At 34.2% G+C, this 25,799-nt stretch overlaps 2 protein-coding genes across 3 annotated transcripts in view; one reads left to right on the top strand and one right to left on the bottom strand.

Annotated features, from left to right (window-relative positions):
• Window positions 1-25,799, top strand: part of kkv (hyaluronan synthase-like protein kkv) — a 33,883-nt gene that overhangs the window by 798 nt on the left and 7,286 nt on the right. For both annotated transcript variants that reach the window (XM_066299048.1, XM_066299040.1), the window contains exons 2-9: window positions 4,825-4,921; window positions 19,303-19,547; window positions 19,600-19,893; window positions 19,953-20,353; window positions 22,677-23,182; window positions 23,234-23,529; window positions 23,784-24,420; window positions 24,475-24,907. In XM_066299048.1, the coding sequence (XP_066155145.1) occupies window positions 4,827-4,921; window positions 19,303-19,547; window positions 19,600-19,893; window positions 19,953-20,353; window positions 22,677-23,182; window positions 23,234-23,529; window positions 23,784-24,420; window positions 24,475-24,907 (2,907 nt within the window). In that variant the 5' untranslated portion in view covers window positions 4,825-4,826. The remainder of the gene's footprint in view (window positions 1-4,824; window positions 4,922-19,302; window positions 19,548-19,599; window positions 19,894-19,952; window positions 20,354-22,676; window positions 23,183-23,233; window positions 23,530-23,783; window positions 24,421-24,474; window positions 24,908-25,799) is intronic.
• Window positions 13,327-15,589, bottom strand: LOC136347054 (tigger transposable element-derived protein 4-like). Its single transcript, XM_066296691.1, has 2 exons — window positions 15,105-15,589; window positions 13,327-14,967 (listed from the first exon to the last, which is right to left on the bottom strand). Exons 1-2 carry the CDS (start codon window positions 15,123-15,125, stop codon window positions 13,531-13,533), a joined length of 1,458 nt encoding a protein of 485 aa, XP_066152788.1. The 5' UTR covers window positions 15,126-15,589; the 3' UTR covers window positions 13,327-13,530.

The raw sequence follows: 25,799 nt of genomic DNA, 5'->3' as shown, positions 1-25,799 counted from the left end.
CATTTTGACATGATATATAGTTTAGTGGGAAATAAGGGTTACTTATTATTATAAACAGTAAAACAGTTGGGTCTTCAATAATAAAGCTCCGAATGAAGAAGCCAAAAATATTCGAATTGCCTCATTAAAATTAGTGTGGAATTCGATTCGAATTTCAAAGAATTATCCGGTTATGAAAGGGTGTTTCCGACGGTGTTTCTTTGTTCACTGATTTTATTGTAATTTTAATATTTTACGCCTTGTTTATAATTACACGGTTCAATAACAAAATTAGATTGCTAATTTGGCAAATTTCATGCACTGTCAAAAGTTTGAATCAGACGGTAAAACATTTCTTCATATGCTTAAAAATATAATAACTCCTCTCTATAAAAAAAACTCCCTTCTTATTGCCTTACAGAAAATAATATGCAAAAATGTATAAAAAACATGAACTAATTCTTAGAAGTTTGGTTGCAGGAAATGTTAGATATCTTTTGATTATCGACATTCAATTTTTTTAACATATTACAGAACCATAACAAAGAAGTCTTGGTACTGAATATTAGTATATCATGTCTGTCAATAATTAAATTCTTAGATAGTTTTCGTCGGCAATTGGTACAGGGGGTCTAATACCTGGAACCGATATGTCTTTTCATCTAAGTTTTATTTATGGGATTAAATATGAATAAAACACACCAGTTTGAGGTACCCAACGCATACCATTCACCAACTAAAATCATCTCTATTGCCCCCCGCTTTATATCAAAATAGCTACCAGAACCTAACAGATTCATCCGTTAAGCGAAAACCCATTCAATTAACTGATGGAAATCTATTTATACATTTTTTGGTAAGTTGTTATAAGTGACTTCTCGACTGGAGCATTTTAATGTGTGTGGCTTAATATTATATTAAATCACGGATTCGCGAAATATGATATTACTGTACGTCTTGTATAAGTTACTATACTAATTGACAACAGAAATTTTGCTCTTCTACTAGAATTTGGAAAGTCCCGACAGAAATATTAATACTTCTATCACTTTTGGAACTTCATTAACATTATGAAATTCATTAATGTAATGTCCATTTAATTATAAAAATTTAAAACTGATGGACATAAAATTCCCAATGACAAATATATTATACCATAAGTGATTACCTCCGAAACAACTTTTCACTAGACCTATATAACCCATTGATATAATTTTTACCATGGTATATACCGGCTGGCAATTGTGGTATATAATACTCTACAAGCTGCCAATCTTAACCTACTTTCACTCGCACTGTTTTCAAGCCCAAAGCAAGCTGTTCAAGCAGGCTTATGTATATTATACTATTAGTTCGTTTTGTAACAAAATATAGCTTTCTGTTCAGCCTCTGTACTATACTATTTTTACATTTACACATTGTAATTCCCATAACAAAAATTGGTCGCCCCGTGCGAATCAGAGCGGCGAAATTGCCGTAAAAAAATTATTGTTCCCAAAGAATGTGGGAAAAAGCCCGATAATTGGCGTTATTATAATGCGTTTTTAATAATCATTATAACATATTTGCATCACTGTGATGTCTTCACAGAAGCCCATCCGATTGTGACACATCCGAAAACAGAATGAGAGGAAACTGCGATAAAATCTTGTGTTATTGGCTCTTTTCAACTGGCTAAACCATTGCCCATATCGAATCGGTTTCGATTCAAAGGATTCATAAAACAAAGTCATCTTCATAGAACAATGACCCAGCATGGAAAAAAGTCAAGAGGTAATTAAAATTTATTGAAAAACAGAAACCTTAATTGCGTCGCAAAGCAGATGAATTTTAGTTGGTTACTTTAATTCAGTATTATTATGAACATGTTGTTATGGTTTGTGGATGCAGAAATGAGTCAGGAGATTTTGGTGTTGCAATGATGCAACCAAAGTTTCCTTTTGTGTTGTCCGTCTATGTGTTGTGATTGTTAGTGTTGACTTGATCCTATCTATGTCTGATGCAACATGATTCTGTTCCTATGTCACCATCATAAAAAAATAAATGAAAAAAACATAATGAGAAAAAATTGAAATTACCTATTTTATTACAGATTGAGATTAGATGGCTGTGTTGTATTAATATATTGTTATAGATCTTCTTGTTAGTTCGAATATGATTATTTTTCTATGAATTTTTCTTTAAAAATCCATAAAATTTACACAAACCAAAACGCTATCATCGTGATATCAACAGCCAGTAAAGTTGGCAACCTTAATTTTTGAGGATGGAAAAGGTTTTTTCGCACATATATAAAATCCAAGAAAATAAAATATTAATTAAATGAAAATATGTAATCTGCAAGACAAAAAGATTTGCCCTCGCTCTTTGTCTGTCACAGATACGTTGAGTTTTATTATCTCTTTTTATCGTTTTTCTTTGTCATATTGTGATCAAAACTTGCTTGTGTAATATTAGTGGCTAGAGGTTTCAAGTTTTATGGAATTATTTACGATTTTTGTATAATTCAAAGGCAATTTTCATAATCAAGGACGATTGACGAGTAACTAATCCTTAATTGAATTAACACATATCCTAGCCACGATTCTCCGCAGAAGGAAAATCCTTTTGTAATACTTCAATGTGTTTTATCTATGCACATTCGAAATTGGAGCATCCGAACTCAGGCAAATATGCTCTATACACATATACATATATAGGAAAAACATTTATCTAAATTTTACTTACCTGTTGCCATGTAGAACTTCAATTCTACCAGTATATTAAATTCATTGAAGTATGAAGAATTGTAAAGGAACCTTCAACGGTGTTGGCCCGCTGCCATTAAATATTATAACAAAAAAACAAAAGAGAGGGAAATGAACAGTGTGCAAAATTCGTTCGCAGCCAAATGACTTATTTCTGATGTAAAATACTTCTAAATTTTAACAATTGTCAAGTGCTAAACACCCAAAAGGAGACAAATCAATACACAAACAAAATAAATAAATATTAAAAGCATACTCTCTCATAAATTTGAAATTTGCACTACTTTTCAGTAACTATAATCTCAGCAGAACGAAGTTCTCTCATTGGTCGTAATTGTGGATGTCACAAATCACTGGTTGAAGGTCGCGTGCCGGATTGGAATATTTTCAAAGTGCAATTATAAATTTATCAGATTTTATTGGTTATAAAATTACTCTATGCTAAAATAATATTGAAAATTTATTTTATGAATACAGAATTTGCAGTAATATGCATAAAGTCAATAAATATTTATGGTTCCATTCAAATTATTGGCTAGTTGAAAATCAAAATTAATACGAGATTTGACACACATTTGATGTTTGTCAGATTTGTTCCACGGGGCACTAATGTAGTTAGATTACAAGATTTTCTCTAATAGTCCTTACCTTATGTAAAAGTATTATTGACCTACAATTTCAATTATTAAAACATTAATAACTGTCATAACATCAATTCATTACTTCATCGTGCGTGAAATAGTATAGACCTTGCCAGCATCTTCCCGGGGCATCATGTTGTAGTCCACTCTAAACATGTATTAACATACATATTCAAAAGGGATGTGTTGCAATGCACAATTAATGGCTTTTTTAACGTCCATAAAAGGATCCAGAGACGGTCATTATAAAACTATGATGCTTATCTGCGAGATTTAATCATCATTTTTCGAATCATCAGAGAAGAACCGTTTGAACGAGTAGCTAAATTTTATCGACGATTACTGAAAATGTTGTCCAAAATATGCTTTCGTTATGAAAGAGGTGCTGTAGTGGCTACTTATCAGGCGAGTCCACCAAAAAAAAAATTAGAAAGCATAATAGGCGAAATTACAACAATTATAATGGATCAAATTTTATATTATGGACGGGCGTATTATTTTTCAAAACCGGAAGAATTATTAAAGTTAAATCGTAGGAAATAACGATTGTTCTGTAACATTTGCGTCAAGAGCACCTACAAAGCAGAAACCAAAGCGTGACTTAATCAGTGCTGTTTCAAGGAAACAGGCACATAGTTGCTGGGGCCCCACCTTAATAAATACAAAGATAATTTCAATATTATTATACAAAAGTATTTGTGGAAGGAGTTGACAAACAACAAACGAGGGCACACCCAAATTTTGGCAAATAATGGCGAAGGTGTGAAAAAAGACAACAATTATGGCAACTTGTACAAGATTGGCTCTGTGTTGTCTTAAAAAAAATTGAAAAAGATTATTTTATCTTTACAGGAATTGGTGAAAACTCAATTTCAATGCACGTAGCTTTCGATTTCTCTTGCAAATGAAGCACAGTAATCTAGGCCAATTTTCCGCAACGCTGAGAAATTAAAGCTCTTCTAGATCTTGAATAGGTGCTCGTTCATCTTCTTTCTATACCGGCTCGGGCGCTTTGGTACCGTTATATACCTGGTGCAGGTACACGCTTAATTATTTGAGCCGCTGAAAGCGAGAGTAACTGTGAAAATGAAATTGCCTCCTTTCTAACCTGAGATGAACTCTCGGGATTTAATTTTAGGCCGTTCAACCCCGCTGTCGGTGTGCTGTTTGAATGGTTACCGTCGAACGGTACTTCATCAATGATTCTGGTTACATAATAAATTATTGATGCGGTTTGCCCGCAGAAAAAGATGTTTGTTTTCGACTATAATTTCTTGCTTAGTTGCTTTAGAAATTTCGCTTTTTTGATAATGTCAGGAACTTTACAATCAATAACAATTTGCTGTTGGGTATTTGACACTAATTTTAAGGTGCAGCTACCACATTCAAAATGAGGCTGAATGTTGTTGCATTGGTTCGCTGAGAAAATGTGCTCATTGAATTTTTTTTCTTTCTAGAAATGACTGCTAATATACGGAACGACAACAGTTACAGTGACGAAAATTTTTCGGACGATGAAAGCTCTCCACTTACAGAAAATATTTATGGAGGAAGGTAAGATTATACTAAGAATTAAATGAATAAGCCCGCATAATTGAGACTAAAACGATGATATTTGAAAATTACCAATAGTGCAGTTAAAGTGAGTTGGAAGGGTAAGGGAGATGAACATTGGCGTCGATATTGCTACATTTTTTAAAATAAATATTTATATTATGAGGAAGGATTATAATAAAATCACACAATATGGAGTTCTTATGTTATATCTGGCTATGTTGCGTTAGCCCGAACCTATATTTTTTTTGTAGCGAATGCGGTAAATGCGTTAAGTTCTGACCGGCACCCATTGGTGATGTCGATGTTATTCGACCTTCCAGTGCAGAATTCACTTTAATAATTATAGGGAATTCCCGTTAAACACTTTCTCCGTTCTTCATTCGGTTTCCATTCACTCCCCCTCCTTTGATACCGCCGTAAAGCATTTCTTCGGATGAGGAGTGGAAATCATTTTTCCCATTAGAGAAATTATCTCTACATTGTAGTTTTCCCACGAAAAAAGATAGTTATTCCCGATATTTCGTTTTTGTTTCTGAAGATTTGTTTGTTGTTTACAAATGTTTTCTTCTTCAATTTCACTCTTCAGTATTGCTTTCATTTACTTTCTGATTGCCTCCCAGTTTCTTTGATCTTAATAGGTGCCAGGTTATCTTGTTGAATTCTTTCATACAGGTTTTACTAAATTCTCTCCCCAAATTGGGAAACTTTGGAGATCTGAATATTGTGTGTTTCCAGTCATATGGTTTTTCCCACAATCAACACTCATCAGTGCCAGAAGCCTTTTTTTCTTTAGTGAATTGATGAAATACGTTATGGACTTTAGAAAATCATTGATAGTACGACATTAGTCGGCCTCTCAGCCTGGGACTCCTGGTATCCAGTCTACCGTGGCCTATTTAGTTCACATTCTGGATCTTTCCCAGGACTTCCGGCCAGCATTCCTAAGAGGGGGGGGGGGGGGGTGAGATTTATATTTGTTCCTTCCTCAGTCAGCCTTTCTCCCTCCTACGTCAACCGTCCCTATGATTTTCCACCATTTCTCTTTTTTTAAACTGAATCATGATCCATGTATCCACCATCTTCCAGTTTTTTTTTGCATGCAAAAGTTGTACTTTTGATGTTTTGGGTGCTCTGCAGTATCGCTTTCTTCGTAGTACCAGCACCTATCACAATTGCTTATTTTGAATCTGAAATAATACCATACAAAACACCCATGTTCAGATAAAAATTACGTCATCTAGTAGTTGATCTCCTCGTGCTCTTTGTTACCTCTATATCCAGTCGTGGTTTAAACTTTTTGTCCAGTTGTTCTCTGGTATTTCGTTTCACTTCTTTTGTAATTTTTCGATAGTGTTTCCTATTATTTCATTTAAATTCTAATTTACACCCCCCATGCTTTCGTTCCAGCATCAATTGATCTATTAGCATTGTTCAGGGTAGTATTTCCAATGTCGTCGGGAATCTCAGAAACCCTAACTGACCTGAACAGCTTGCGTTTTAACAACGATTATAATTCTCCTTACTTTTTTAACTTTTCTCTCTTAACTCCTGGTTTCTGTAGCCAGTTCAGAGAAGGTCAGTACGTAGCTGCTGAACTATCTACTAATTTTACCATAGCAATCTTCTCGCTCAATAGCTTCATCACACATTTTTAAGAACTTTGATTTTGGTATGAAAGGATTAATAGAACACGACAGGTGGTTTTATTCATATTATGGTTTTGTACTTTATTATAACTTTTTGTACTCTTTCTGATTCTCTATGAAGAAATTGCCATTTTTTCCAGGGGCAAGTAATATAGGGGGGTAGCATTTAAAAAGAACATAGATTTTTTCTACTTAACTTCATTGATGATTTTATAGGAAATATAAAATCTCAAAATGTTTACATAAAAAAGAACTATTACCGGACGTCTAAATCTCCAAAAGTTTTGAAGAAAATTGGGACAAGAAATCAATGGATACTGTGTTTTATTAAATAAACATCAGATTTATAACCTTTTTTATTCAATTTATTTTATTATCATTCATCAGTATCATTCTCACTACCAGACCTTATTAATAAAAGCTGTTATATACGGAAATATCGCAAATATTTTTTTGTTTCATTTCAAGTCTCAATGAGTTTTAAATCTGATATTTATTTAATAAAACATAGTATCCAACGCTTTGTGAAATTTCAAATTTCTCGAAAACTATTAAAGACTCCGACTTTCAACAAGGGTACCTTTTTTATGTAAAAATCTTTGAGTTCAATATTTTTCTTATAAAATCGTCAATAAAGTTGAGTGCAACAAAAATTAGTATTCCTCCTGGAAAAAGTGGCAATTTCTTTATAGAGATTCCAGAAGAGCACGAAATGTAATAAGGTACACAATTTCATTTGCCAAAGAAACCATCCTTAAGAACTAACTTTGCACACCTTGTACAGTGAAACCCAAATGCTTTTTGTTATATATTTATATGAATTTTCGTCATATTTTGAGACCAAGAATATATGGTTAAACTTACGGCACTATGTTCAGAGACACGTTATATTCTTCAGATAAAGAAGAAAAACATTTGAATACTCTAAAGAATACATATTTTAGCATCGTTTTACATATAAACACATTACATTTGAAATTCAATTTTTTCAGACCCATGGTCTCTCAGATGTTAATCTTGTTGGTACAATGGGATAAGATAACATTCGAAAGTTTTGCCATTTTGCTCTGAATCTTCTAGTTACTGCTGTTTATAATACATATACAGAGAGATCATATTTCGATACGTATGTAGGAAATCTCAGTAACTATATGGGATAAAAAAAAAAGAATAGAAGACACTTGATGTTTGTTTTATGCAACTTTAGCTGTCTAGTGGAATAATAATTAAAATTTTAATTAGCCTTTGTTTTCAGGCTAGAAGCCAAAGTTTGATTTTTGCTGTTTTTGATAAATCGTAGTTATTACGGCAGTTACATAAATATAATTGCTGCATTACTGGGACACTTTTTTGAGTAGATTAAGATAATGTTAAGGAAACTTTTATAATTAGATTAGTTTTTCAGTTCTAACATGAAATTGTTTGTTTTTGATATTCGTCGCAGTTGAATTATATATAATTGGAAAGAGAATTTTATTTCCTTCAAGTCGACTATAACATATTAGACCTATACAATATGGGCCGAAGTTACTTTTTTTTCAAAAAGAACTTTTTACAATAAGCTTTAGCGATTTACCTATCGACAACGTGCTTTTTTGATTATTTAAATGACAAATGAATTTATCAGGCGGTGCACTTTCATGATTTTGATTGAAATATGTTTCAGAAGCAATGTTGGCCTTATTATTTCTTTGAATGAATCATTAGAAACATATAATATTTTCCATAACTTTTTACAGACATTTTCTGAACGAACAAAGCACGTTATGCAAAGGTAAACCGCTGTACCTATTGTAAAAGGTTGTTTTTGTAAAAAAAACTAATTTCGGTCCATAGTAGTTCCAATATACCATAGTTCATTTTGAAGGGAAAAATTCGCTTCTCAATAAAGCTTAAATCAACCACGGGTTATATTTTAAAAAGTGCAACTTTAGATTATAACTGAAAAATTGATCGAATTATAAAATGTCCTTAACATGATCATGATGCTCAAAAAAACTGAAGCAAAATAATGTAACAATTATATTTATGTAACTAAGGTAATAACTAAATGAGGTTTTATCGAAAATTGTAACATAGAACTTGTATTTTTAGTTCCAAAGTAAAAGACAAGAAAAAATATTTAATCGCTCCAGTAGCCTTGTCTTCAAAACATTGAAATTTGTCCAGACTATACACAGTGAGTAAGAAAGATGACACCAAACTTTAGGAACGTGTTTCCACAAAAAATAAATGTAGAAAAACTTTAATTTGTTATACAATTTTTATTTGTTTATGAGTTATACCGCAAATAATTTTTTTCTAACTCGCGTTCTATTTTCAATTCAAATAAAATTTTGTTATTCATGATATTGATAACATATATATTTTGCAGTTCAATTAAAGTATTACAAAATATCAAACATTTATAGAAATTTAGAATATGCAAATATGGCGTTTGTTTATGGTTTTGGTAATGGTTATACAAGATTTACACGAAAGCATTCCAGGGCGTTGGGTTGGTCACGGTGGCCCTACTAGTTGGTTTCTAAATTTTCCAAATTTCACACCATTAGCTTATTGCTTATGTAGTTGGTTTAAAAATTAAGTATACAAAATAAAAGTTGACTCTCGGGGTGTTCTACTTCAACGAATTACTAATGCAGCAGCTGCTGTTTAAAAAAGAAATTAGTTAATCAGGACAACGATCAATGCCCTGTAAAGAGGAAGTAGAAAATGTTTAGAAGTCAATGATGGTGTTTTTAAACATTTATGAACATAACACTATGGTGACCAAAATGTTAATGTATAAAATATCTTTATGGATTTTTAATTTATTTTTTCCTTTTACGCTAAAGCTTGTAAAAAAATGAAAATCGAGTAACATTTGAGTTTTATACATTTGTTCTTGATTTACATTACACATTTGCTTATGATACTTGGCGTGATTTTTCCGATTCACCCTGTATTCAAAGAGTCACACATCATCATGGAAATATTTCAGAAGGAGACAATACTCTTCAAAATATTTTTTTAATCCTAATAGAAATATGGTCAAAAAGTACGATAGCCAACACACAGGGTGGCAAACTCACATTTTTTCTCATATTTCGCATTTTTCTCAAGCATGTCTTTAGGTAAATTTTTGAAAATTCGTACACCTACTTTCTTTTAGACTGTCTATAACAAAATGTCAAAGTTGTCGGTAGCCAAACCCATAATGTTATATATTTTTTGGGTCATATACTATTTTATGCTCTGGACCTTTTTCTGGAAACCCTGTATGAATTTTGGTACTAAATATATATTCCTTATTCAATTCTTTAGCTTTTTTTTCTCTTGCAATATTTTCACATCTTTCATCGTTATCGTAGAATTTGCAAAAATATTTATTGATTTAAATTACAAAAGTTAAGTCTACATATTTTGGTCTGTAATCTAAGAAGCCATAGCTGAGTTTCAGCCATTTTACTAATTTTATTTTGTTTTTTGACATTTTGCATTTTCAAAAATTGAACTCAAGACGTTCGTAACAAAAACGCAATATATTAAAAAAATTAGAAACTCTGTCATCCAGTATATCCCAAATGGTGCGTTGTTGACCATGGATCTATTAAATTTTTTTTATTATTTTGCAAAGTAGTATCGCTCTGTAAAATATTTTCATGATGCTATGTTACACCTTGTATACCCTTATTCTCAGTTCAACCACCGAATATTTATAGGGTGAAAAAAACTAGATAGGGCAGATGTAGTAAAGAATCTGTAAAAACCAAAAATACAAAAAAAGCTTCATCATTCGAAAAAGAACAGACTAGGCAACAGGGCTAATTTTCGGGTTTTGCAATATTTCAAATCACATTTAGAAGTAAATTTCTGGACTAATATTTTTTAAATTTAAATTCGTTCAGTAGTTTGGTGATCTGTAACTAAAATTGCATTTGAGTCAAGTAAAGTTACATCTGACTTTGAAGAAAATGAATATCTACTTTCGAAGGTAAATTAGATTTCACGACTAGAATGAGGACATGACTAGATATATATTTTAAATAAGAAAGTGTCAAAGTGAACACACTCTACAGAGGAGATTTCGTATTGTTATGTTTATCACTATGGACCCTGTTTCTATATCTGAGTCAGTTTCAATCGATATTTTCATCATTATTTTGATTTCATAGAATTGCAAAAAATGTAGAATACATTCACATATTTGGTAATACATAAGTAGGTAGTTGAGATTAACCCTCGGTGACTTAATTTACTCTACAAAACTGAGTGAAACTAGGTACGGCTCTCTTTCCTGCCACTCAATTTAGGTTCTATATCCACTTCTTTCCCCTTCTCCAACTCACATTTTTTTTAATCATTCAAATAAATGTTGGTGTGAGTTTTTTTCATTATTTCAATTTTTTTCGTTGACCTTGAAGCGCAATAACTCTCTTTTTTGTTGATGATGCATTCTTAGTGATAAACTTCTACCATATTGATACTTAACGACTTTTCACCTGAAACTTTGCACTGATACCGGGTTACTGATCTACAGTAAAAAATTCTGTATTGCGTAGATTTATTTGCTTTGTGGCGAGGAAGTCTCATTTTGTCCACCTCAATTCACTCTTTTTCAATACATAGGTATCACTGAAATATATTATATATTATATTTCTCTCTTCTAATACTCGAATTTCCCATATACATATGTAAGAGTCTTTTTCCGGAAATATGAAAAGTAGCAGGCCTTGATCCTGAAGGGTGTTCAATGGGTTATTAGTTGCATATTTATATATTTAGCAGATCTATGATAGTTAGAATTGGTGAAGTTCAATAGTCCTTAACAGAGCCTGGTTATGGTATATTCTCAGGGTAGTGCACCGTCTCCTCTTTTGTTATTTAATCTTTATGTCAACGACCTCGAGTCATATTTATCAAAGCATCTCCTAGCAAGTAACATCTACATGGTTATTGCAACTGGTGACTGCATGAAGAGCATTTGATTAAGCAACCACTAGTAGACAATTGTCTCAATTGTCACAGAAATAATCTAATTGTAAATATAAAACTCGGTTTATGATGTTCGCTAATAAAAGAGATTCTCCGGAGGTCTTTGGTATTCAGATTGACACACAGCTTCTCTGAAGGGCAACTAATTTCTTCACTTCGGCCAGAACCTCCGATATACCGATCACCTTAGGAACTTTGCCGATAGGCAACATATTGTGTCATTGGGAACTTGAAGGATATCTTGTAAACTGGTCACCTTTTGTAAGTCTATTATGCGCTAGCATACAGTTAGGGTAATTATATATTCATGGTGTTCCAAACTTAAGGCTATTATAGGAAATATTGAGGTCACTAATATTTGCATGGAAATCCCTAGTCAAAAGTGAGCCGTATTGGTTCCAGAGTACTTTTTGTTCAAAAGACTTCGATATTCAACATAAGCGACTAGAATTAAATCAAACAAAATAAACACTTTTTTGCCTCCTGACTTCCTCAATTATTGGGCAATGCACATGTTCCTATGGCGATAGAACGGCGTTGCAACATGACGGAACACTAGCACATTTTGCTCGTACTGTGCAGGATAATCTAAACCAACATTTTTCTGAACAATGAATTTAACGGGTTTAAGTCGGGATCTGACCACCTATAAGGTGACCAGCGGGAAGCCCCGATTTAAACCCGTTGGATTTTTTCCTCTAGGATTACATCAAGTCGTTGATGTATGAAATTCCCGTGGCCCCCCAAGACAAACTGTTAGGAAGAGTAATGACAATCTCTCCGTTCGTGCAGTAGGAACCGCGATATTACTCATCAAGTCGCTAGAACTATATTAAATTTAACCGACATTATTAAATATTTCTTGACAACCCCACTAGACAGGGAATTTTCTTTACACTTTAATAAAAATAGTACAGGGCGCTTCTTCATTTATCAATTACTACATCAACTTTAGTTACAGCCCGAGTTCGGTTTGAATGTCTGCTAGTAACTTTGAAAGCGAATCAAGGCCTCATTGCAAATCACAGTATGTGATTAATCTGGCAAGCTCAAAGTGATCGTAAAAACACAAGGAAAGTCAAAACCTCACAAGAGGCAAATTAAGGTTACGCCATCAGATAAACTGAAATTAATCCCGCCTTCTTAAAATCTTGATACCATTTTCATTGACGTGGGTATGTAAGCGATAACATTGTTCAAACCACATAGCTCGCTTAATTAATTTTAAATTACTTTCGACCAACACCAAGGCTGGCAAGATACTTTGAAAATTCCCTCAAAGTTTCATACAAGCGTCTTGTAATTGAAAGTTAGTAGTGTAAAATTTTGAACCGTGGTTTGCACATGTATTGGGTAAAAAAATCCATGTTACAAGTGAAACAGCATATATCATACATACATTATACACATGTCATATAGCATATATCATAAAGGATGTCCGGAAACAACAATGATACTTTTTGGGAGGTGATTTTAGAGATTAAAATAACAGAAAAATCAGCCCCCAACATGGCTCTTAAAGATTCAAGAACCCCTCTAAGGGGAACCCTGAATATAAATTTTTCGAAACATTTTTGAAATAGTTTGCGCTAAAATTACAAAATTCAGTATACTTAATAAGTTGGAAGAGGAAGACTCATTTGTATTAATTTTTGCAGATTTTAATCAAGGGCGACACGTACAAAAGGGACGTAAATGTAGCCCTAACTTATTGATTGTGACATATCTTAATTTTTTCAATCGAATTACTGAATTGCAAATACAGTAATGTTCGCTTATAACGAACCCCAAGGGACCGTAGTAAATAGTTCGTTATAACCGAAGTTCGCTATAAGCAATAAATGGTGTTATGATTGTTTTTTTAATTAATACATAACTCACTTTATTTACATACATATATATTTTAAAAAAGTCAACAAGTAACATTCTTCAACTAGTAACCAATTTAAATAATACATATTTGTTAAATTTAACAACACTTTTTAGGAATTAGAAAGAAAAAAATCGCTAATTTTGGTTTGTTTTATTGTGGTGAAATGAATTTCATTTATATGTAATTCCACATGGGCTATTCCATCGAGAACATTTTGTGGAGTATTTCGCGATTGAAGAAATTGACGAATACTAGAAACATATCGAAGTGCTTCTGTGGTTGTAGGAACGGATATTATTTCATTATTCTCATATGCTGCATCTTCGTCTTCCTCATCATCATCATAAGTGTCAGATGCAGAAGACACAGACGCAATAATGGCATTATCGTCTAAAAACTCAACGCTCACAAGATTGTCATCCACATGAACAAATTCATGAAAATCGTTGTTGGTTTGAAGAAAATCCTCTTGAATATCGGTTTTATTTTTGCATTGATTTTTTTTAAGCCATTCGACTAATGGTAAGTCATCATCTGAATCAAAATTCTCATTTTCGAAAAAACCGGCATGTCGAAAACAATTTCTAATCGTTTGCTTTGACACCTTTTGCCATGCCATATGAATAAAGCGTATTGCATCCAAAAGAGTGATAATAAATTTTTCCTTACCACTATCCATACAAGATATCATTTCCGAGAGAAGGAGTCGTCGATAATGACTCTTTAGACTATGGATAACACCCTGATCCATAGGTTGTAATTTAGAACTAGTGTTTGGTGGCATAAACACTAACGTAATCCACATCAAATTTTTAACATCGGGATGAGCCGGACAATTATCCACTAACAATATGATTTTTCTTTTTTTACGGCGTAATTCTTCATCCCATTCACGTAATGCATTTATAAAAATCTCTGAATTCATCCATGCCCTTTTATTGGACTTATAAGTTACTGGCAATTGTACAATATTCTTAAAACATCTAGGGTTTTTAGATTTTCCAATTACCAATAACTTTCTTTTTTCGGATCCTGTCAAATTCGCTACAACAAATATAGTGATTCTTTCTTTGGAAAGCTTTCCACCTTCACAGGTTTGCCCTTTAAACTTTAGTGTTCTATCAGGTGTAAGCTTGAAGAATAAACCGGTTTCATCTCCATTGAAGATGTCCACATCCTTAAAGTTTGACCTAATTATTGGCCATTTGTTTTGCAGCCAGTCATCTACAATGTTCATATCAACTGAAGTCGATTCTCCAGCAATTCTTCCACTCGTAATATTATGCCTTCTTTTGAACCTTTCGATCCAGCTTCTATTAAATTTCGGTTCCTGGTTTCCGGACACCTTACTTGCAAAATCTTCAGCTTTTGATTGTAATATAGCACCGCTAACAATTGCGTTATTATTTCTTTGTTGAGAAAACCATTTTAAGAGTCTTTGGTCAACTTCATAATTATTGGGCTTTTTGATTTTTTTTACATTTGAATTTTGTCCACTTTCGAAGGTTTTTAGGATTGTTTCTTTATTTTTCCAAATTGTTGCAACCTAAAATTACATATGTATAGTCAAATTTTAATTCGTATTAATACCATTTCAAATTACATAATTTATTACAAAGCCGGAAAATTACTGGAATAACAAAAAAAAATATCTGTGAACATTGCATATTTTATTGTTCTTACCGTTGATTTACTTAATCCCATTTCTGAACAAATTTCACTCTGTTTGGCATGTCTCTGCAACCGTTTAACAATGTCATATTTACAATTTAAAGTTAAAGCTTTACGTTTTTTTTTTTAATGATATAACTCATGATTTTTTTAACGAACGAATTCTTTGAACGCTATCAATATACAGGAACAACTGTGTCGTTTGTGTCAGCAATTTGCTTCAAACGATTTTGGACTTTCCCCGAGAATTGTTTACTTTTCTTCTTTGGGACTTCGGTAAAATCCCGCGTTAAGTTCGTTATAACCGTAAAGTTTTTCTATTCTTCTAAAAATTTAAGGTTCGTTATAAGCGAAAGTTCGTTGTAAGCGGGTTCGTTATAAATGACAAAAATAACATACGTTTAAATGTACTTGAGTTCGTACTTCATAGATTAGTTCGTTATAACCGAAAGTTCGTTATAAGCGGGTTCGTTATAAGCGAACATTACTGTATTTTCAAATAAAAATAATTTTCTTCTTTCAACTCGTTAGAACCGTTTTCCAGAAAAATTCGTTTTTTAACCGATGCACGATTAGGTGAACAACGAAGTGTATTTTAATACACATTTTAGTCATTCTTGTAATATAAATATTTTTTTCATCAGCCAGTAAAAACAAGATTAATATTATTAAGGATTTATCATTTATTCACAACAAACATTGAAAATGGGGTTCGTTTATCTCAATTCATCCTCCAATTCCTTACGGAAACATTGTGAAAAATCATGTTTAGAATTCCTGTTTTAAGAAGCAATTTTTAGAATATGTTTATAAGAACTTTTTTCATTATTTTCGTATCTAAAATCACCTCTCAAAATTTTTCGTACGTTATATCCGGACAGTCTGTAAAGCATATACTATATGGCATATACAAAGTGTCTTATTAACTTTGTTTTTCCATCTAATGTTTTTATTTTGACATTAGAAAAATTCAAATGGAATCTCCGTTTATTTTAGAATTATAACTTAAAAATGGCCTCATTGTCCCCCTCGCCTGATCCGTTCCCCTTACGTAAGATAAACTTCATTATTTTGAATGGAACCTCCAAGTTTTTTGGTTTTTTAAGGTTCAGTTTAAGTTCTTCAACTCTTAAAATCGCTTTCGAATTTACACGATATAAACGTCAATAACTTGTTTATTTTAAATGGAATATCTCGGTTTCCTCGACGGAAGTGTGTTCAGAATTTAAAAGTCTGCAACCTTTATTGACATCATTTTATACCTAAATCCAGTAGTGTTTACGTAACAGAAAATTGCCCCCTTCTGTGGGTCAAGCCTATATATTGGTGACGTCATAAATGACTTCTCAAAATTTCTATATTTGATAAAGAAAAGAAAAATAAACAATAACCATGATTCGAAGACTTTTATAATATATTTCTTTTACAGTTTAACTTTGTGTTTGTCAAAATGCCTAAAACTATCATTTATACCCAAAGAAAAACGGGATATGCTTCAAATTTATTTTGAATTTGATAAACAAGTAAAAAGAAATATTAAAATGTATCAAGATTTCTCGATCAATCTACACCTACATTTTTAAAGTTCTGAACACGATGCCGTCGAGAAGATTGGGAGATTCCAATTGAAATAAACAAGTTATAGATGTTTGAAATCGTGAAAAATATTTCGACGCTTGTGGAAGATTTTATTCCTAAATTGAAAATCTCAAAATGTAGCTTATTAGATCCTTTCTTAGCCATGAAACACCAATTCCAAAATTCGCAACGGTTACGGAAGAACATTCACTTCCGTGGGACCTTGCTGTTAAGATTCCATGGATAAATGAAACCACGAAAACACAAATTTGGTTTGCAAAAATTCACTGTATTACAATTTTCACTTATTTGTAACAAAACGGCCTAAATACTAATCGTGAATTCGTCGTGATGGGAATTTGCAAGTTAAACTTACTATACAAGTTGCATCATGAAAAAATGAGAAAATAATGAGAGAGAGAGAGAGAGAGAGAGAGAGGGGGAGGGAGAGAACTTGGTTCGGCCCTTAAGTACTAAAAATTAAGGATTTCTACGCAGTGGCGCACTCCTATCAGAAGCCATCACAGGCTAGCAATGAGCTTAAGATTGTAAATTGCAATCTTCGGGTGAATACTGTATCACTGACTAAAGTGAGTTATTGCAGACATGACGAATTATAGATCTCGATAAAAACTCACTTTCAAAAACCGCTATTGGAAAATAGCGTAATTCTCCATCATAAAGGACCTTTATGACTGGGAATCTTCTAGAGTAAGTAGCGATGTACATGAGCGTAATTTAAGGGCTATAAGTACCAGTAAGTTAAGAAACAAAACTAAGTAAAATTCTTAACACTTGCAGTTGTTTAAATTTTCAAATTTTCCAAAATAACTCCAAAACGATAAATTTTAAAAATAAGACATCTTACATAAACTAGCTTTAAAATTTAGTGAAAACCCTAACAATGCCAGAAAATTTGAGAGTTCCGTTAAAAATGAGGAAGTTTATGTCACATATGGGGGTACCGGTTCGAACCATTTTTCTAATGTCAAAAATATAGAAACTAGATAGGGGTTAAATAGCTAATGCAACACTTTGTATGTGTCATACAGCACATACCATATAGCCTTATTTGGTAAAAGCATTTCTTGTGATTACACAATAAATATTCTTTGTTTGGTGCTTCGAAATTCTATTATTTCATTTTGTCTCTAGTTTCGACTATTTACGTGCTTTCTTTTTTTGCATAAATTGTGTCTTTTTTCTAATTTACTCTGGAACATAACGACTTTCGATTGGGTTGACACAAGGTACACAAGGCAACACAAGACATGAAAATTGACCACATCCTGTGTTGTGCTGTGCAAAGCTTGACCATCTGCAAATTGGCCCACGTATTCTGCACGTTTCAAGCTTTTTATGTGATGCCTGCGTTATGCCAATCTATAAATCCGGCTTAAACCTACCAACATATTATAAGTGCCTTATTGTCAAATACACCCACATCTACGGTTATTATTGTTACTGCCCCCGTAAGCACAATTTATTTAGTTCTAGGTAGTTGATTTTATCTTTATACAGGGCGTGAAACATTGTTCCTTTATGACTAATGTAGACTGGTAAATTTTCGCGACCCTGATATGTTCTTCGAGATCTTTCGCGTTGTGTAATTTGACTCATAAGAAGTCATCCTAAAAACCCGAGAAATTCCACGTTTCATGAGATAATATCTTAAGATGGATTGCGTGTGGCACCCAGTATAACAAGCGCATTGTCCTAGGACTTCTTGTCATACAGAGCTTACATTGCGAAGTACTTATTGCTCGTGTCAGGCGGTGGCTGCGACAATAAATCGAAATGAATTTTTTGCAGGAGTTGCAGGCCTTGAATAACAAAATGACCAATGGCTCTTGCAAGAAGTAATCGCAGTTTACATGTCGAGTGGCAAGCTTGGGAGGATATTTTATCATGTAGAGAGTACCCAGGAATGCTCGTTTTAAAGTGATAATGTGGGCGGGAATGCCCATCACGACGGGTGTGATTTAGCAAAATTGATTTGCGGACAGCGACCTTTGAGAAATGCCATACCGGAGAGGTCAATTGGTGTACAAAGGGCTTTGGCAAAAGGTGGAATGCCCGATTAATGAATTATTTTATTGCTGCTCTCAGGCTGCTATCAAGGCTTCTGACTAACATCCTGGTGCGCGATACAACGACCCTCCTTGGACCCACGCAGAAGGACGTTCCTTCGCCTCATCGAACCGGTCGTCGCGTGTTTTTAGACTTCATGCAGTTTTATTCTGGAAGGAGGTACCTTATTCATGTCGAGCCAAAGAAGAAAAACGATCTTTAAGAGCGCCGTAATTCGGCTGAGTGCTTTCAACGACGCAAATGCCAAGGAGAGCTGGGTTTCTGCCACTAAACGCGAAAAAAAAACTTGCAATGAGTGCTGAACCATAATAACGCATTGGCGTGGATATCGAAGGTGTTTCGAACATTTTACTTATGCCCTAAGACATCTACGCCAGTGCGAAATAACAAGGACACAGCACTGAAGAAGTGAGAAAGTACTCCGCTCACTTTTATTATGTACTTAAAACTGTATCTACCAATATACTGACCTTGCCTCACTTCTTTCCTTCCAATATGATTTTATCTCTACGTGAATTTATGTTTCATTGTTTCGTTGCAGCGTCAGGACTGTTCAGGAAACCAAAGGATGGGACGTCTTCAGGGACCCTCCTATCAAGGAGGAGAGCGGCTCGATGGCGAACCAAAAATGCCTGGAAATAACAGTCAAAATTTTAAAAATTGTTGCCTATTTAGTCACTTTTATCATAGTCTTAGCTTCGGGAGTCATATCGAAAGGGACACTTTTGTTTATGACTTCACAACTAAAGCCTGATAAAATAGTTCATTACTGTAATAAGGATTTAGGTAAATGGGTCAGGAGGAAACTATAACAATGGTATAATGACTGGAATTTCAGGTAGAGAAAAACAGTTTATAGTCAAATTGCCAACTCAAGAGAGGGTGGCATGGATGTGGTGTTTATTCTTTGCCTTCTGCGTGCCTCAGCTCGGTGCCCTCTTCAGATCAACCAGAATGTGTTACTTCAAATCCTCAAAGAGGCCCCCGTTTCCACACTTCCTGCTCATGTGCCTGCCTGAAACCGCGCACACCATTGGATTAGCTCTTTTGGCTTTCTATGTCCTTCCCGACATTGATGTTGTCAAAGGAGCTATGCTCACCAATTGTCTGTGTTTTGTTCCAGGAGTTCTAGGTATAGTATTACGTAAAAACTTAGGAATTTATGAGTTATCAGTTAATTGTTTGCCGCAGGATTGCTATCGAGGAATAATAAAGAATCGAGCAGGTTCATCAAAGTGATAATGGACCTTATTGCGATATCTGCCCAGGCTACAGGCTTCATCGTGTGGCCGATAATAGAAAACCGAGCAGATTTATGGATAATACCAATAACGATCTTCCTCATTTCAATGGGATGGTGGGAAAACTACATTTCAAAACACTCGCCGTTACCGTTTATAAAAAGATTGGGAAAACTGCGAGAATCGTTTGATAAAACTAGATATTTTAACTACATGTTCATTTCCATATGGAAGATACTGGTTTTCTTTCTGACCATATTATTCGTGTTGCTCATCAGGGAGGGAGAAGTGGCCTTCTTTTTCACCGAGTTTTCTGAGAGTTTCAACGTGCATCCGATTACAGTTCTAGAGGTAAGTTGAGTGACAAAATTAAATAGTTCGTTTGTTCTCTTAGGAACCGAAGAAGAAATTTAATTTAAGGATTGTAAGAGGGAATTTTAAGGAAATGCCGTTTATTTTATCAGTGCGTGCCACAAGTTTTGGGATGTAAGGGAAAAACAGCACATCAGTTTTTTCCACGAGTTAATGTAAGGCTGGTCCACCTAACATATTATAACAAGCAGCTGATTTAAACGAAATTAAATTTGTCATTATGTAACGAAATGTTGGAAAATGAGATCCCCTAAGGTCTCGTTGCACCAAGTGGCGACGTGACATCACAAATACTTAATTTATTCACTTTTAGCCAGCTCTGATTTAATTAACTCGCGGTAATATCGTGTAAATCATAATTTAATCTCTCAGAGCAATGACGTTATAAATTTACTTGAACGCCACCTCATATACCACACATATTTCAGACACCATGTATGTTTTCCACATAAATAAAAATGTACATAGCACTTCTTTCTACGTATACACAAATAACTATTTGCTCTAATTCTTGGTACTAACAGATATTGACTAACTGCTCCCCATTGTTCAAATATACAGGGTGATCCATTAACAATGGTTCAACCGTAACCTGGAAATACTACACCTCAGATGGTGACAATTGGAGAAAATATGCCTTATCCGAAAGTTAATAGTTTCGGATATGTACAGGAAGTAGAAAGTTCAAATTTCAATTCTTTTTTTTTGCCATTTTTTTGAAAATATTTCAGTTAGACAACTACTTTAAATCATTATTCGATATATTATTTGTTTTTATTTTTATGTGTTGTAGAACTTGGTTTGTTTCGCTGTTAATTTCTCCGAGTATAAAATTTAAAGATAGTGTTTATTAAATAGGTTTGTCTCGAAAACGGACCGAGAAGTCGAAATTAAACAAGAATACATAATTAATGGAAAAATTATTGCCCTTTTAATATTTGAATTAAATTTCACGGCAAACATACAGAATAAAAAATTATTAATTATCAATTCTGTAAAATGGACTGTAACTGGCGCCTTCTATTAGCAACAAAGAAATTGCAAAGCGTATCTTTTTCTTACTTAAGGAAACGTAACTTTACAAATTTTCAAGTGTTTAATCTAGAATTTTTCAGAATGACAAAAAAATTAATTAAAATATTAATTTTCAATTCCCTGTATATTTGAAACTATCAACTTTCGGATAAGGCACATTTTCTCCAACCGTCACCATTTGATGCGTAGTATCGCCAGTTTTCATTGGTCCCGTTAGTAATGAATCACTCTATATCGTACGTTAAACGAATAAGATTTGTTCTGTTCTTTTGACGTGCTTTATATGATCCATTTAAGTGAACACAATTGTTGGGCTTTGCGAACACTAAAATGTTAAAAAACACTTGAACTGTTACTAAAAGTTTTTTTATTATAATAATTATTGAAGGACTTCAAACAGCGTAATTAATTGGTATTTTCCAGGACGTCTATATGGCGTGTAACAATGCCGTAAATACCGACAAAACACGTGTAATAACCACTAAATAAATAAAATCGTGTAACCAATAGAAATACAGCAGTATTCCCGCTAACGAATATGAATTGAAATGTTGAAATAAATTTTTGTTTATACACGATATTATTCAAATACGCGGCCAAGCTTCACGGAGTGATTCTTCGAATGATTCTAAATGAAAAATTTATATAAACATAGGTCCAGTAATGCTTCGTTTTCAAGATACAGGATGTTAAATTTTTTTCAAAAAACCGTTTTTTATAGAAATGTGAATAAGTCTTTAGTCGATTTTGTTGAAATTCGACAGTGTTATTTATAGTTATTATTGTTATTTATGCGCCACTGATTTTTTTGTAACTTATATTTTTTCCGCATTAAGCACAGTCGTGGTCACCGAGGCCATCGGGTTTAAATTTACAAGGTTTGGGGATGGCATGCAAAATTGTTCGTTTATAGAGGTTGATGCAACCCGATGCGAAAAAACATATAAAAGTTTTTAAAAAGTCAGTGGCGCGTAAAGAATAATAATCACCGTAACTAATAGTGCCAAATGTCAACACAATTGGCCAAAGGATTATTAAGATTTGTACGAAAAAACGATTTTAAAAAATTTTGATATTCTGTATATTGAAAAGGAAGCATTACTGGACCTATGTTTATACAAGCTTAAAATAATTCACAGAATCACCCCTTGACGTATGGCTACGTATTTAAAAACACCCTTTATTTTATTCACTTCTTCGAGTGTTTATCACTAAGTTCACAGTGCCTAATTATTTCTCAGTCTTAAGATCGTCTCTGTCTGTCTAGATTAAACCCGTATTGGGAGGCACAGTTCTGCCAGACATCTCAGAAATCATTCCCACAGGAGACGACACTGTGATCTCTTCTAATGACTGGAGCCCGATCTACGTCCTCATGATCAGCATCCTGGCCTCATACTTAGCTTACATTTTCGGGAAATTCGCCTGCAAAATTATGATCCAAGGCTTCTCGTACGCTTTCCCTGTCAACCTTACAATTCCAGTAGCGGTGTCCTTGCTAATCACGGCTTGTGGTCTTCGCAATGGAGACCCCTGCTTTTTCCACGATACCATCCCTGACTACCTGTTCTACGAGATACCTGCAGCTACGTTTTTGAACGATTTCATTTCACATCAGCATGCCTGGATATGGCTATTATGGTTGTTGTCTCAAACATGGGTAACTTTACACATTTGGACTCCAAAGTGTGAACGTTTAGCTCGAACTGAGAAGTTGTTTGTGATACCCATGTATGAAGGGCTGTTGATTGACCAAAGTATGGGCATGAATAGGTAATTATGGTAGATTCATTAGTTGGATGGTTTGGTAATTCGCTTATATAGGAGGAGAGACGATGAGGCGGATGTTAAGACTGAGGATTTGGATGAAATCCAGAAGGAGAAGGCTGATGAGTACTACGAGACTATTTCCAATCATACCGATGGTTCTTCGCATAAAACCATAAAGAGTTCCGATAATATTACGAGGATTTATGCGTGCGCTACCATGTGGCACGAAAATAAGGAGGAGATGATGGAGTTTTTGAAGTCCATTTTGCGGTTAGATGAAGACCAGTCTGCCAGAAGGGTGGCGCAGAAGTATTTGAGGGTCGTCGATCCTGATTATTACGAATTCGAGAGTAAGTTGTTCATTGAGGGCAATTTTCGTTAAAATCAGGCTATTTTCCTTATTAGTTATTCATCAGATAATAACAAAAACATATAATTTTAATCGAGTTTCTGCTTAATCGAGCCACCGTCACTTACAAACTACGTTATTATCAATCGTGAGGGAAAAATAAGCCTTTTTATAAAGCTCCTCAAAATCTGTATAATATTTTAAAAATACCGAGCATATTTTAAAAACAGGATGCATTAACATATCTCATTCTAGCTCACATTTTCTTCGACGACGCCTTTGAAATTGCTGATCATAACGACGACGACACTCAAGTAAACAGATTCGTCAAGCTTTTGATTGCTACTATTGACGAAGCTGCCTCCGACGTTCATCAGACTCACATTCGAGTGCGCCCCCCTAAGAAAATTCCCACTCCATATGGAGGTCGCCTCATCTGGCAATTGCCGGGCAAAACCAAGATGATTGCCCATCTGAAAGACAAAATGAAAATCAGGCACCGGAAACGCTGGTCTCAAGTGATGTACATGTACTACCTCCTTGGTCATCGTCTCATGGAATTGCCGATTTCCGTGGACAGAAAAGAAATGATTGCTGAGAATACTTATCTTCTGACGTTAGATGGTGACATTGATTTTCAGCCTTCGGCGGTATTACTGCTTATTGATTTGATGAAAAAGAATAGAAATTTGGGGGCTGCTTGTGGTCGCATTCATCCACTAGGTTCAGGGCCTATGGTGTGGTATCAGTTGTTCGAGTACGCTATTGGGCATTGGCTACAAAAAGCTACAGAACATGTGATTGGATGTGTGCTGTGTAGTCCTGGATGCTTTTCGTTATTCAGAGGAAAGGCTCTTATGGATGATAATGTCATGAAGAAGTATACCACTTGGTAGGTGATAACTCCAAATTGGATGTTTTTTTTTTCAATGATTTACTCGTATAGCTCATCAGAGGCTAGGCACTACGTACAATACGATCAGGGAGAAGACCGTTGGTTATGCACTTTGCTTCTTCAAAGAGGTTACAGAGTGGAATATTCCGCTGCCTCCGACGCTTACACTCATGCTCCTGAAGGCTTCAATGAATTCTACAACCAGCGGCGTCGCTGGGTGCCTTCGACCATCGCCAACATCATGGATTTACTCATGGACTCCAAACGTACGATAGACGTGAACGACAACATATCAATGCCCTACATTGGCTATCAAATCCTACTGATGGGAGGTACCATCTTGGGGCCTGGCACCATCTTTCTTATGTTGGTGGGGGCTTTCGTGGCAGCCTTCCAAATCGACAACTGGACCAGTTTTTATTACAACTTATACCCGATTTTGTTCTTTATGCTCGTTTGTTTCACTTGCAAATCCAACATTCAGGTAAGAATTTCCTTAGCTACTTGTTGCCACTTGACATTTTGGGAGTTCGTAGAACAGTAGCCTTATAAATGCCTTAAAATAACAATTTCGACGTACTCTAATTCTGCAAAAACCGAGTTGCAACATCTCTTTTATTTTCTCCGATACACAATTTCTTTGAAAAGTACTTATGATGATGAATCTAAAATTAAAGAGCTACTGGATTTCAGACCAAAAATAATTGTCCAAACTGTTTTTCCTAATCCCTCTTAACTGAGAAGTCTATTTTTATACAGGGTGTAAATAAAATAGGGGGACATATTTAAAGGACTGGATTTACATTAGAAAATATTAAGCAAAATTGATATAAACATGGGTCCGCAAAAGTTTCTTAAGGAAGCTACGGCCCTTCGAATGTGGCCCCCAAGAAGGGGGGAGCTACATTTCTTGACTAAAATTACGCAGAAAAAGTAGTCTTAATACATTGTTGTAGGACGGACCGTTTAAGAGATATGTCGATTTAACAGAAACATTGTAAGGTGAGGAGCTGAATTTAGGTAGTGAAATTGTTTATTAGTTTTGAACTTGATTTTTTAAGTTTTGTTATTGTTTCATACCTTCTACCAAAAAGGAAAATTTTGTTTTGCTACACAATTTCACTACTCAACTTCAGCTTCTCACCTTGTGATGTTTCCTTTAAAGCGGCGTATCTCTTAAATGGTTTGTCATACGACAATTTATCAAGAGTATCTTTTCTGTGTAATTTTAGGAAACAAATCATATTTCGATATTAAATTGCCATTAAAGTTAAAGGATACGGGAATATGTGAAGTAAATATTGTTCCTCTCTGGTTTCTCCCGCCAATCTGCATTTCTTGGTGGTCCCCTTTCTTAGAAGCCGTAGCTCGCTTAG

The sequence above is a fragment of the Euwallacea fornicatus genome, chromosome 2 (genome assembly GCF_040115645.1).
Source record: "Euwallacea fornicatus isolate EFF26 chromosome 2, ASM4011564v1, whole genome shotgun sequence".
NCBI classification, from domain to species: Eukaryota; Metazoa; Arthropoda; class Insecta; order Coleoptera; family Curculionidae; genus Euwallacea; species Euwallacea fornicatus.
The sequence above is the reverse complement of the archived record's forward strand: the minus strand, read 5'-3'. Positions and strand labels throughout refer to the sequence as shown.